Genomic DNA, 16,203 nt, shown 5'->3' with positions numbered 1-16,203 from the left:
AACATGAAATGACCCCGAGAATCGATAGAACATGTACAAATACGATATAACACTGAAAATGGGTGAATCTCTCCTTTAACACAGTGGGAAACATGATATCAGACCATGGTAAATGGTCCAGCCTGCTGTCTAAGCTAATGAACTACAGGATTCATCTACTGTGTGTTGGATCTGAAGTTAACCATGAATACATGAATACATGTCAGGGATAGAGGGGGGTCAGGTTAGGGTTCGACTGATGAACCAATTGGAAGGACAGACACTCATAATGAATGACGGCATGATTATTGTTGGTGTACTGTAATACTCACTAAGCGTTCTCATGTACAGACACAGACATGACACCCAAACAGATGAATACATAGTTACCCACAGACACATGCATGTCATGCACAAACTCCCTCTATCTCCCCCTCTCTCCCTCTCCCTCTCTCTCTCTCCCTCCCCCTCTCTCTCGCCCCCTCTCTCTCCTCTCTCTCTCTCCCCCTCTCTCTTTCGCTCTCTTTCGCTCTCTCACACAAAATGCACACACGCACACACACATACACACACAAACATGTGTGTGCGTCTGCCTGTGTGTAATTAGCAGCAGGCATTTCCCGTCAGGAAGGCTTCCCGGTGCCAAACAGAGCTGAGAGCATAGCCAGGCAGACCTGGCAATCTGGGAACCCCATGGGGGCTGGACTTCCCAACATTCCCAATAATAATACAACATTCTAAATAACACAGCAATCAATATGCTACCATGCGTAACCAGAGTAACTCAACACTAACGAACAACATTAGCATAAATACACATAAAGACACATCTTGTTAAATCTAGTCAGAGGTAACCTATGCTGATGTTCATTATGACTAAAACACTGATTATCATCACCACCACCAAACTGACCTCAGAGACAGAGGCAGAACATCATGTTCATTATGACTAAAACACTCATCATCACCACCAAATTGACCTCAGAGACAGAGGCAGAGGCACGTCTGTAGCCGTCTGTAGCCGTCTGTAGCCATGAAATGCTTTGAAAGGCTGGTCATGGCTGACATCAACACCATCATCCCGGAAATCCTAGACCCACTCCAATTCGCATACTGCCCCAACAGATCCACAGATGACGCAATCTCAATCACACTGCCCTTTCCCACCTGGACAAAAGGAACACCTATGTGAGAATGCTGTTCATTGACTACAGTTCAGCGTCCAACACCATAGTGCCCACAAAGCTCATCACTAAGCTAAGGACCCTGGAACTAAACACCACCCTCTGCAACTGGATCCTGGACTTCCTGACGGGCCGCCCCCAGGTGGTAAGGGTAGGCAACAACACATCTGCCACGCTGATCCTCAACATAGGGTCCCCTCAGGGGTGTGTGCTCAGTCCCCTCTTGTATTCCCTGTTAACCCACAACTGCGTGGCCAAGCACGACTCCAACACTACCATTAGGTTTGCTGACGACACAAAAGTGGTATGCCTGATCACCGACAACGATGAGACAGCTTATAGGGAGGAGATCAGAGAACTGGCAGTGTGGAGCCAGGACAACAACCTCTCCCTCAACGTGAGCAAGACAACGGAGCTGATCGTGGACTACGGGACAAAGAGGGCCGAACACGCCCACATTCACATCGACGGGGCTGTAGTGGAGAGATAAGTTCCTTAGTGTCCACATAACCAACAAACTATCATGGTCCAAACAAACCAAGACAGTCGTGAAGAGGGCACGACAACACCTTTACCCCCTCAGGAGACTGAAAAGATTTGGCATGGGTCCCCAGATCTTCAAAAACCTCTATAGCTGCACCATCGAGGAAATCCTGACTGGTTGCATGACTGCCTGGTATGGCAACTGCTCGGCATCTGACCGTAAGGCGCAACAGAGGGTAGTGCGTACGGCCTAGTATATCCCTGGGGCCAAGCTTCCTGCCATCCAGGACCTATATACTAGGCGGTGTCAGAGGAAAGACCAAAAAAATGTCAAAGACTCCAGTCACCCAAGTCATAGACTGTTTTCTCTGCTACCGCACGTCAAGCGGTACCGGAGCGCCAAGTCTAGGACCAAAAGGCTCCTTAACAGCTTCTACTTCCAAGCCATAAGACTGCTGAACAATGAATCAAATGGCCACCTGGACTATTTACATTGAACCCCACCCCAGCCCCTTGTTTTACACTGCTTCTACTCGCTGTTTAATATCTATGCATAGTCACTTTACCCCTACCTACATGTACAAATTACCTCGACTAACCTGTACCCCTGCACATTGATTCACGGTAAGGTCTACACCTGTTGTATTCAGCGCATGTGACAAATGTGATCTGATTTGTTCATACTGAGCGGAGCAGAGAGTTGGAGTTCCCCATATGACCAGTAGAGGCCACCAAAACACAGTTTAACAGGGAGACGAGAGTGACAACGCCACACGATACCAGTTTATCACTTGAACAGAAATCTACTCATTGATTGGGTAACTTGTTAGGGCTATATAAGCATATCTCAAAATATATCCAGACCCCAGACACACTAAAAAAAGGAGAGAGTAAAGGTTGATGACACAACCTATTAAACTGAACCAGCTAGTGAATCAGTGAGTCAGTTGGTGCACCACACTGACAGGTGTTCCAACCCAACACTGCTGCGAATCTAATCTGTCTGATATTGGCAGGCAGCGGCCATGATGTGATCATGACGAAACAACATGTGGTGCTGGGAACAGACCCAATTAACCCTGGCAACTCAAACTGGGCTGGGTGTGTGTGTGTATGAGCGAGTGTGTGTCTATGGATGTTTTTCAGTTGTTGCACGGGGCAGGAATTATAAACACATTAATCTTTGTTGAAAATACACTCATTAATGTGAGGTGGAAGTAAAAAGACAAAGAAGAAGAATTATGATGAGGGTAGAATCCATTAAATACACTGTTGATGGAGGTGATAGAAGCCCAAAATAGGCTAAGAGAATATAAAAAGTAAATTAAATGTACCGGGTATCCATCTCTCCCAGTCTTGCCCTGGTGAGATCAGAGAAGGAGTAAAGCAAACCACATTACACTGGTTAGAACATAACATGACCAACATCACCACATTACACAGTTAGAACATGACCAACATCACCACATTACACTGGTTAGAACATGACCAACATCACCACATTACACAGTTAGAACATGACCAACATCACCACATTACACTGGTTAGAACATGACCAACATCACCACATTACACTGGTTAGAACATGACCAACATCACTACATTACACTGGTTGGAACATGACCAACATCACCACATTACACTGGTTAGAACATGACCAACATCACCACATTACACTGGTTAGAACATGGCCAACATCACCACATTACACAGTTAGAACATGACCAACATCACTACATTACACTGGTTAGAACATGACCAACATACTACATTACACTGGTTAGAACATGACCAACATCACTACATTACACAGTTAGAACATGACCAACATCATTACATTACACTGGTTAGAACATGACCAACATCACTACATTACACTGGTTAGAACATGACCAACATCACTACATTACACAGTTAGAACATGACCAACATCACTACATTATACTGGTTAGAACATGACCAACATCATTACATTACACTGGTTAGAACATGACCAACATCACTACATTACACTGGTTAGAACATGACCAACATCACTACATTACACAGTTAGAACATGACCAACATCACCACATTAAACTGGTTAGAACATGACCAACATCACTACATTACACTGGTTAGAACATGACCAACATCACTACATTACACTGGTTAGAACATGACCAACATCACTACATTACACAGTTAGAACATGACCAACATCATTACATTACACAGTTAGAACATGACCAACATCACCACATTACACAGTTAGAACATGACCAACATCACTACATTACACTGGTTAGAACATGACCAACATCACTACATTACACAGTTAGAACATGACCAACATCATTACATTACACTGGTTAGAACATGACCAACATCACTACATTACACTGGTTAGAACATGACCAACATCATTACATTACACTGGTTAAAACATGACCAACATCACTACATTACACTGGTTAGAACATGACCAACATCACTACATTACACTGGTTAGAACATGACCAACATCACTACATTACACTGGTTAGAACATGACCAACATCACTACATTACACTGGTTAGAACATGACCAACATCATTACATTACACTGGTTAGAACATGACCAACATCACTACATTACACTGGTTAGAACATGACCAACATCACTACATTACACTGGTTAGAACATGACCAACATCACTACATTACACAGTTAGAACATGACCAACATCATTACATTACACTGGTTAGAACATGACCAACATCACTACATTACACAGTTAGAACATGACCAACATCATTACATTACACTGGTTAGAACATGACCAACATCACTACATTAAACTGGTTAGAACATGACCAACATCACTACATTACACTGGTTAGAACATGACCAACATCACTACATTACACTGGTTAGAACATGACCAACATCACTACATTACCCAGTTAGAACATGACCAACATCACTACATTACACAGTTAGAACATGACCAACATCACCACATTACACTGGTTAGAACATGACCAACATCACCACATTACACTGGTTAGAACATGACCAACATCACTACATTACACTGGTTAAAACATGACCAACATCACTACATTACACTGGTTAGAACATGACCAACATCACTACATTACACTGGTTAGAACATGACCAACATCACAACATTAAACTGGTTAGAACATGACCAACATCACTACATTACACTGGTTAGAACATGACCAACATCACTACATTACACTGGTTAGAACATGACCAACATCACTACATTACACTGGTTAGAACATGACCAACATCACTACATTACACTGGTTAGAACATGACCAACATCACTACATTACACAGTTAGAACATGACCAACATCACCACATTACACTGGTTAGAACATGACCAACATCACCACATTACACTGGTTAGAACATGACCAACATCACTACATTACACTGGTTAAAACATGACCAACATCACTACATTACACTGGTTAGAACATGACCAACATCACTACATTACACTGGTTAGAACATGACCAACATCACCACATTAAACTGGTTAGAACATGACCAACATCACTACATTACACTGGTTAGAACATGACCAACATCACTACATTACACTGGTTAGAACATGACTAACATAACTACATTACACTGGTTAGAACATGACCAACATCACTACATTACACTGGTTAGAACATGACCAACATCACTACATTACACTGGTTAGAACATGACCAACATCACTACATTACACTGGTTAGAACATGACCAACATCACTAGACTACACTGGTTAGAACATGACCAACATCACCACATTAAACTGGTTAGAACATGACCAACATCACTACATTACACTGGTTAGAACATGACCAACATCACTACATTACACTGGTTAGAACATGACCAACATCACCACATTAAACTGGTTAGAACATGACCAACATCACTACATTACACTGGTTAGAACATGACCAACATCACTACATTACACAGTTAGAACATGACCAACATCACTACATTACACTGGTTAGAACATGACCAACATCACTACATTACACTGGTTAGAACATGACCAACATCACTACATTAAACTGATTAGAACATGACCAACATCACTACATTACACTGGTTAAAACATGACCAACATCACTACATTACCCAGTTAGAACATGACCAACATCATTACATTACACTGGTTAGAACATGACCAACATCACTACATTACACAGGTTAGAACATGACCAACATCACTACATTACACTGGTTAGAACATGACCAACATCACTACATTACACTGGTTAGAACATGACCAACATCATTACATTACACTGGTTAGAACATGACCAACATCACCACATTACACTGGTTAGAACATGACCAACATCATTACATTACACTGGTTAGAACATGACCAACATCACCACATTATACTGGTTAGAACATGACCAACATCACCACATTACACTGGTTAGAACATGACCAACATCATTACATTAAACTGATTAGAACATGACCAACATCACTACATTACACTGGTTAAAACATGACCAACATCACTACATTACCCAGTTAGAACATGACCAACATCATTACATTACACTGGTTAGAACATGACCAACATCACTACATTACACAGGTTAGAACATGACCAACATCACTACATTACACTGGTTAGAACATGACCAACATCACTACATTACACTGGTTAGAACATGACCAACATCATTACATTACACTGGTTAGAACATGACCAACATCACCACATTACACTGGTTAGAACATGACCAACATCATTACATTACACTGGTTAGAACATGACCAACATCACCACATTATACTGGTTAGAACATGACCAACATCACCACATTACACTGGTTAGAACATGACCAACATCATTACATTACACTGGTTAGAACATGACCAACATCACCACATTATACTGGTTAGAACATGACCAACATCACTACATTACACTGGTTAAAACATGACCAACATCACTACATTACACTGGTTAGAACATGACCAACATCACCACATTACACTGGTTAGAACATGACCAACATCATTACATTACACTGGTTAGAACATGACCAACATCACTACATTACACAGTTAGAACATGACCAACATCACCACATTACACTGGTTAGAACATGACCAACATCATTACATTATACTGGTTAGAACATGACCAACATCACTACATTAAACTGGTTAGAACATGACCAACATCACCACATTACACTGGTTAGAACATGACCAACATCACTACATTACACAGTTAGAACATGACCAACATCACTACATTACACTGGTTAGAACATGACCAACATCACCACATTACACTGGTTAGAACATGACCAACATCATTACATTACACTGGTTAGAACATGACCAACATCACCACATTACACTGGTTAGAACATTACCAACATCATTACATTACACTGGTTAGAACATTACCAACATCACTACATTAAACTGGTTAGAACATGACCAACATCACTACATTACACTGGTTAAAACATGACCAACATCACTACATTACCCAGTTAGAACATGACCAACATCATTACATTACACTGGTTAGAACATGACCAACATCACTACATTACACAGGTTAGAACATGACCAACATCACTACATTACACTGGTTAGAACATGACCAACATCACTACATTACACTGGTTAGAACATGACCAACATCATTACATTACACTGGTTAGAACATGACCAACATCACCACATTACACTGGTTAGAACATGACCAACATCATTACATTACACTGGTTAGAACATGACCAACATCACCACATTATACTGGTTAGAACATGACCAACATCACCACATTACACTGGTTAGAACATGACCAACATCATTACATTACACTGGTTAGAACATGACCAACATCACCACATTATACTGGTTAGAACATGACCAACATCACTACATTACACTGGTTAAAACATGACCAACATCACTACATTACACTGGTTAGAACATGACCAACATCACCACATTACACTGGTTAGAACATGACCAACATCATTACATTACACTGGTTAGAACATGACCAACATCACTACATTACACAGTTAGAACATGACCAACATCACCACATTACACTGGTTAGAACATGACCAACATCATTACATTATACTGGTTAGAACATGACCAACATCACTACATTACACTGGTTAGAACATGACCAACATCACTACATTAAACTGGTTAGAACATGACCAACATCACCACATTACACTGGTTAGAACATGACCAACATCACTACATTACACAGTTAGAACATGACCAACATCACTACATTACACTGGTTAGAACATGACCAACATCACCACATTACACTGGTTAGAACATGACCAACATCATTACATTACACTGGTTAGAACATGACCAACATCACCACATTACACTGGTTAGAACATGACCAACATCATTACATTACACTGGTTAGAACATTACCAACATCACTACATTAAACTGGTTAGAACATGACCAACATCATTACATTACACTGGTTAGAACATGACCAACATCACCACATTATACTGGTTAGAACATGACCAACATCACCACATTACACTGGTTAGAACATGACCAACATCATTACATTACACTGGTTAGAACATGACCAACATCACCACATTATAATGGTTAAAACATGACCAACATCACCACATTACACTGGTTAGAACATGACTAACATCACTACATTACACTGGTTAGAACATGACCAACATCACCACATTACACTGGTTAGAACATGACCAACCACACCACATTAAACTGGTTAGAACATGACCAACATCACCACATTACACTGGTTAGAACATGACCAACATCACCACATTACACTGGTTAGAACATGACCAACATCACTACATTACACTGGTTAGAACATGACCAACATCACCACATTACACTGGTTAGAACATGACCAACATCACCACATTAAACTGGTTAGAACATGACCAACATCACTAGACTACACTGGTTAGAACATGACCAACATCACTAGACTACACTGGTTAGAACATGACCAACATCACCACATTAAACTGGTTAGAACATGACCAACATCACTACATTACACTGGTTAGAACATGACCAACATCACTACATTACACTGGTTAGAACATGACCAACATCACCACATTAAACTGGTTAGAACATGACCAACATCACTACATTACACTGGTTAGAACATGACCAACATCACTACATTACACAGTTAGAACATGACCAACATCACTACATTACACTGGTTAGAACATGACCAACATCACTACATTACACTGGTTAGAACATGACCAACATCACTACATTAAACTGGTTAGAACATGACCAACATCACTACATTACACTGGTTAAAACATGACCAACATCACTACATTACCCAGTTAGAACATGACCAACATCATTACATTACACTGGTTAGAACATGACCAACATCACTACATTACACAGGTTAGAACATGACCAACATCACTACATTACACTGGTTAGAACATGACCAACATCACTACATTACACTGGTTAGAACATGACCAACATCATTACATTACACTGGTTAGAACATGACCAACATCACCACATTACACTGGTTAGAACATGACCAACATCATTACATTACACTGGTTAGAACATGACCAACATCACCACATTATACTGGTTAGAACATGACCAACATCACCACATTACACTGGTTAGAACATGACCAACATCATTACATTACACTGGTTAGAACATGACCAACATCACCACATTACACTGGTTAGAACATGACCAACATCACCACATTAAACTGGTTAGAACATGACCAACATCACTACATTACACTGGTTAGAACATGACCAACATCACTACATTACACAGTTAGAACATGACCAACATCACTACATTACACTGGTTAGAACATGACCAACATCACTACATTACACTGGTTAGAACATGACCAACATCACTACATTAAACTGGTTAGAACATGACCAACATCACTACATTACACTGGTTAAAACATGACCAACATCACTACATTACCCAGTTAGAACATGACCAACATCATTACATTACACTGGTTAGAACATGACCAACATCACTACATTACACAGGTTAGAACATGACCAACATCACTACATTACACTGGTTAGAACATGGCCAACATCACTACATTACACTGGTTAGAACATGACCAACATCATTACATTACACTGGTTAGAACATGACCAACATCACCACATTACACTGGTTAGAACATGACCAACATCATTACATTACACTGGTTAGAACATGACCAACATCACCACATTATACTGGTTAGAACATGACCAACATCACCACATTACACTGGTTAGAACATGACCAACATCATTACATTACACTGGTTAGAACATGACCAACATCACCACATTACACTGGTTAGAACATGACCAACATCACTACATTACACAGTTAGAACATGACCAACATCATTACATTACACTGGTTAGAACATGACCAACATCACTACATTACACAGTTAGAACATGACCAACATCATTACATTACACTGGTTAGAACATGACCAACATCACTACATTAAACTGGTTAGAACATGACCAACATCACTACATTACACTGGTTAGAACATGACCAACATCACTACATTACACAGTTAGAACATAACCAACATCACCACATTATACTGGTTAAAACATGACCAACATCACCACATTACACTGGTTAGAACATGACTAACATCACTACATTACACTGGTTAGAACATGACCAACATCACCACATTACACTGGTTAGAACATGACCAACCACACCACATTAAACTGGTTAGAACATGACCAACATCATCACATTACACTGGTTAGAACATGACCAACATCACCACATTAAACTGGTTAGAACATGACCAACATCATTACATTACACTGGTTAGAACATGACCAACATCACCACATTACACTGGTTAGAACATGACCAACATCACTACATTACACTGGTTAGAACATGACCAACATCACCACATTACACTGGTTAGAACATGACCAACATCACCACATTAAACTGGTTAGAACATGACCAACATCACTAGACTACACTGGTTAGAACATGACCAACATCACTAGACTACACTGGTTAGAACATGACCAACATCACCACATTAAACTGGTTAGAACATGACCAACATCACTACATTACACTGGTTAGAACATGACCAACATCACTACATTACACTGGTTAGAACATGACCAACATCACCACATTAAACTGGTTAGAACATGACCAACATCACTACATTACACTGGTTAGAACATGACCAACATCACTACATTACACAGTTAGAACATGACCAACATCACTACATTACACTGGTTAGAACATGACCAACATCACTACATTACACTGGTTAGAACATGACCAACATCACTACATTAAACTGGTTAGAACATGACCAACATCACTACATTACACTGGTTAAAACATGACCAACATCACTACATTACCCAGTTAGAACATGACCAACATCATTACATTACACTGGTTAGAACATGACCAACATCACTACATTACACATGTTAGAACATGACCAACATCACTACATTACACTGGTTAGAACATGACCAACATCACTACATTACACTGGTTAGAACATGACCAACATCATTACATTACACTGGTTAGAACATGACCAACATCACCACATTACACTGGTTAGAACATGACCAACATCATTACATTACACTGGTTAGAACATGACCAACATCACCACATTATACTGGTTAGAACATGACCAACATCACCACATTACACTGGTTAGAACATGACCAACATCATTACATTACACTGGTTAGAACATGACCAACATCACCACATTATACTGGTTAGAACATGACCAACATCACTACATTACACTGGTTAAAACATGACCAACATCACTACATTACACTGGTTACAACATGACCAACATCACCACATTACACTGGTTAGAACATGACCAACATCATTACATTACACTGGTTAGAACATGACCAACATCACTACATTACACAGTTAGAACATGACCAACATCACCACATTACACTGGTTAGAACATGACCAACATCATTACATTATACTGGTTAGAACATGACCAACATCACTACATTACACTGGTTAGAACATGACCAACATCACTACATTAAACTGGTTAGAACATGACCAACATCACCACATTACACTGGTTAGAACATGACCAACATCACTACATTACACAGTTAGAACATGACCAACATCACTACATTACACTGGTTAGAACATGACCAACATCACCACATTACACTGGTTAGAACATGACCAACATCATTACATTACACTGGTTAGAACATGACCAACATCACCACATTACACTGGTTAGAACATGACCAACATCATTACATTACACTGGTTAGAACATTACCAACATCACTACATTAAACTGGTTAGAACATGACCAACATCATTACATTACACTGGTTAGAACATGACCAACATCACCACATTATACTGGTTAGAACATGACCAACATCACCACATTACACTGGTTAGAACATGACCAACATCATTACATTACACTGGTTAGAACATGACCAACATCACCACATTATACTGGTTAAAACATGACCAACATCACCACATTACACTGGTTAGAACATGACTAACATCACTACATTACACTGGTTAGAACATGACCAACATCACCACATTACACTGGTTAGAACATGACCAACCACACCACATTAAACTGGTTAGAACATGACCAACATCACCACATTACACTGGTTAGAACATGACCAACATCACCACATTAAACTGGTTAGAACATGACCAACATCATTACATTACACTGGTTAGAACATGACCAACATCACCACATTACACTGGTTAGAACATGACCAACATCACTACATTACACTGGTTAGAACATGACCAACATCACCACATTACACTGGTTAGAACATGACCAACATCACCACATTAAACTGGTTAGAACATGACCAACATCATTACATTACACTGGTTAGAACATGACCAACATCACCACATTACACTGGTTAGAACATGACCAACATCACCACATTACACTGGTTAGAACATGACCAACATCACCACATTACACTGGTTAGAACATGACCAACATCACTACATTACACTGTTTAGAACATGACCAACATCATTACATTACACTGGTTAGAACATGACCAACATCACCACATTACACTGGTTAGAACATGACCAACATCACCACATTACACTGGTTAGAACATGACCAACATCATTACATTACACAGTTAGAACATGACCAACATCACTACATTACACTGGTTAGAACATGACCAACATCACTACATTAAACTGGTTAGAACATGACCAACATCACCACATTACACTGGTTAGAACATGACCAACATCACTACATTACACAGTTAGAACATGACCAACATCACTACATTACACTGGTTAGAACATGACCAACATCACCACATTACACTGGTTAGAACATGACCAACAGCATTACATTACACTGGTTAGAACATGACCAACATCACCACATTACACTGGTTAGAACATGACCAACATCATTACATTACACTGGTTAGAACATTACCAACATCACTACATTAAACTGGTTAGAACATGACCAACATCATTACATTACACTGGTTAGAACATGACCAACATCACCACATTATACTGGTTAGAACATGACCAACATCACCACATTACACTGGTTAGAACATGACCAACATCATTACATTACACTGGTTAGAACATGACCAACATCACCACATTATACTGGTTAAAACATGACCAACATCACCACATTACACTGGTTAGAACATGACTAACATCACTACATTACACTGGTTAGAACATGACCAACATCACCACATTACACTGGTTAGAACATGACCAACCACACCACATTAAACTGGTTAGAACATGACCAACATCACCACATTACACTGGTTAGAACATGACCAACATCACCACATTAAACTGGTTAGAACATGACCAACATCATTACATTACACTGGTTAGAACATGACCAACATCACCACATTACACTGGTTAGAACATGACCAACATCACTACATTACACTGGTTAGAACATGACCAACATCACCACATTACACTGGTTAGAACATGACCAACATCACCACATTAAACTGGTTAGAACATGACCAACATCACCACATTACACTGGTTAGAACATGACCAACATCACCACATTACACTGGTTAGAACATGACCAACATCACTACATTACACAGTTAGAACATGACCAACATCACTACATTACACTGGTTAGAACATGACCAACATCACCACATTACACTGGTTAGAACATGACCAACATCATTACATTACACTGGTTAGAACATGACCAACATCACCACATTACACTGGTTAGAACATGACCAACATCATTACATTACACTGGTTAGAACATTACCAACATCACTACATTAAACTGGTTAGAACATGACCAACATCATTACATTACACTGGTTAGAACATGACCAACATCACCACATTATACTGGTTAGAACATGACCAACATCACCACATTACACTGGTTAGAACATGACCAACATCATTACATTACACTGGTTAGAACATGACCAACATCACCACATTATACTGGTTAAAACATGACCAACATCACCACATTACACTGGTTAGAACATGACTAACATCACTACATTACACTGGTTAGAACATGACCAACATCACCACATTACACTGGTTAGAACATGACCAACCACACCACATTAAACTGGTTAGAACATGACCAACATCACCACATTACACTGGTTAGAACATGACCAACATCACCACATTAAACTGGTTAGAACATGACCAACATCATTACATTACACTGGTTAGAACATGACCAACATCACCACATTACACTGGTTAGAACATGACCAACATCACTACATTACACTGGTTAGAACATGACCAACATCACCACATTACACTGGTTAGAACATGACCAACATCACCACATTAAACTGGTTAGAACATGACCAACATCACCACATTACACTGGTTAGAACATGACCAACATCACCACATTACACTGGTTAGAACATGACCAACATCACTACATTACACTGGTTAGAACATGACCAACATCATTACATTACACAGTTAGAACATGACCAACATCATTACATTACACTGGTTAGAACATGACCAACATCACTACATTACACAGTTAGAACATGACCAACATCATTACATTACACTGGTTAGAACATGACCAACATCACCACATTACACAGTTAGAACATGACCAACATCATTACATTACACTGGTTAGAACATGACCAACATCACCACATTACACTGGTTAGAACATGACCAACATCACCACATTACACTGGTTAGAACATGACCAACATCACTACATTACACTGGTTAGAACATGACCAACATCACTACATTACACTGTTTAGAACATGACCAACATCATTACATTACACTGGTTAGAACATGACCAACATCACCACATTACACTGGTTAGAACATGACCAACATCACCACATTACACTGGTTAGAACATGAACAACATCACTACATTACACTGGTTAGAACATGACCAACATCACTACATTACACAGTTAGAACATAACCAACATCACCACATTACACTGGTTAGAACATGACCAACATCACCACATTACACTGGTTAGAACATGACCAACATCACTACATTACACTGGTTAGTACATGACCAACATCACCACATTACACTGGTTAAAACATGACCAACATCACTACATTACACAGTTAGAACATGACCAACATCACTACATTACACAGTTAGAACATGACCAACATCATTACATTACACTGGTTAGAACATGACCAACATCATTACATTACACTGGTTAGAACATGACCAACATCACTACATTACACAGTTAGAACATGACCAACATCACTACATTACACTGGTTAGAACATGACCAACATCACCACATTACACTGGTTAAAACATGACCAACATCACCACATTACACTGGTTAGAACATGACCAACATCACTACATTACACTGGTTAGAACATGACCAACATCATTACATTACACAGTTAGAACATGACCAACATCATTACATTACACTGGTTAGAACATGACCAACATCACTACATTACACTGGTTAGAACATGACCAACATCACCACATTACACTGGTTAGAACATGACCAACATCACTACATTACACTGGTTAGAACATGACCAACATCATTACATTACACTGGTTAGAACATGACCAACATCACTACATTACACTGGTTAGAACATGACCAACATCATTACATTACACAGTTAGAATATGACCAACATCATTACATTACACTGGTTAGAACATGGCCAACATCACTACATTACACTGGTTAGAACATGACCAACATCATTACATTACACTGGTTAGAACATGACCAACATCACTACATTACACTGGTTAGAACATGACCAACATCACTACATTACACTGGTTAGAACATGACCAACATCACTACATTACACTGGTT

The 16,203-nt window shown here is 39.5% G+C and overlaps 1 protein-coding gene across 1 annotated transcript in view; it reads right to left on the bottom strand.

The window, feature by feature from the left end:
* The window catches only part of LOC139581456 (collagen alpha-1(XXIII) chain-like), a 255,802-nt gene that overhangs the window by 66,865 nt on the left and 172,734 nt on the right, over window positions 1–16,203 (bottom strand). The window contains exon 5 of the mRNA XM_071411243.1: window positions 2,981–3,007. Within this exon, the coding sequence (XP_071267344.1) occupies window positions 2,981–3,007 (27 nt within the window). The remainder of the gene's footprint in view (window positions 1–2,980; window positions 3,008–16,203) is intronic.

The sequence above is a fragment of the Salvelinus alpinus genome, chromosome 7 (assembly GCF_045679555.1).
Source record: "Salvelinus alpinus chromosome 7, SLU_Salpinus.1, whole genome shotgun sequence".
Lineage (NCBI taxonomy): Eukaryota > Metazoa > Chordata > Actinopteri > Salmoniformes > Salmonidae > Salvelinus > Salvelinus alpinus.
The sequence above is the reverse complement of the archived record's forward strand: the minus strand, read 5'-3'. Positions and strand labels throughout refer to the sequence as shown.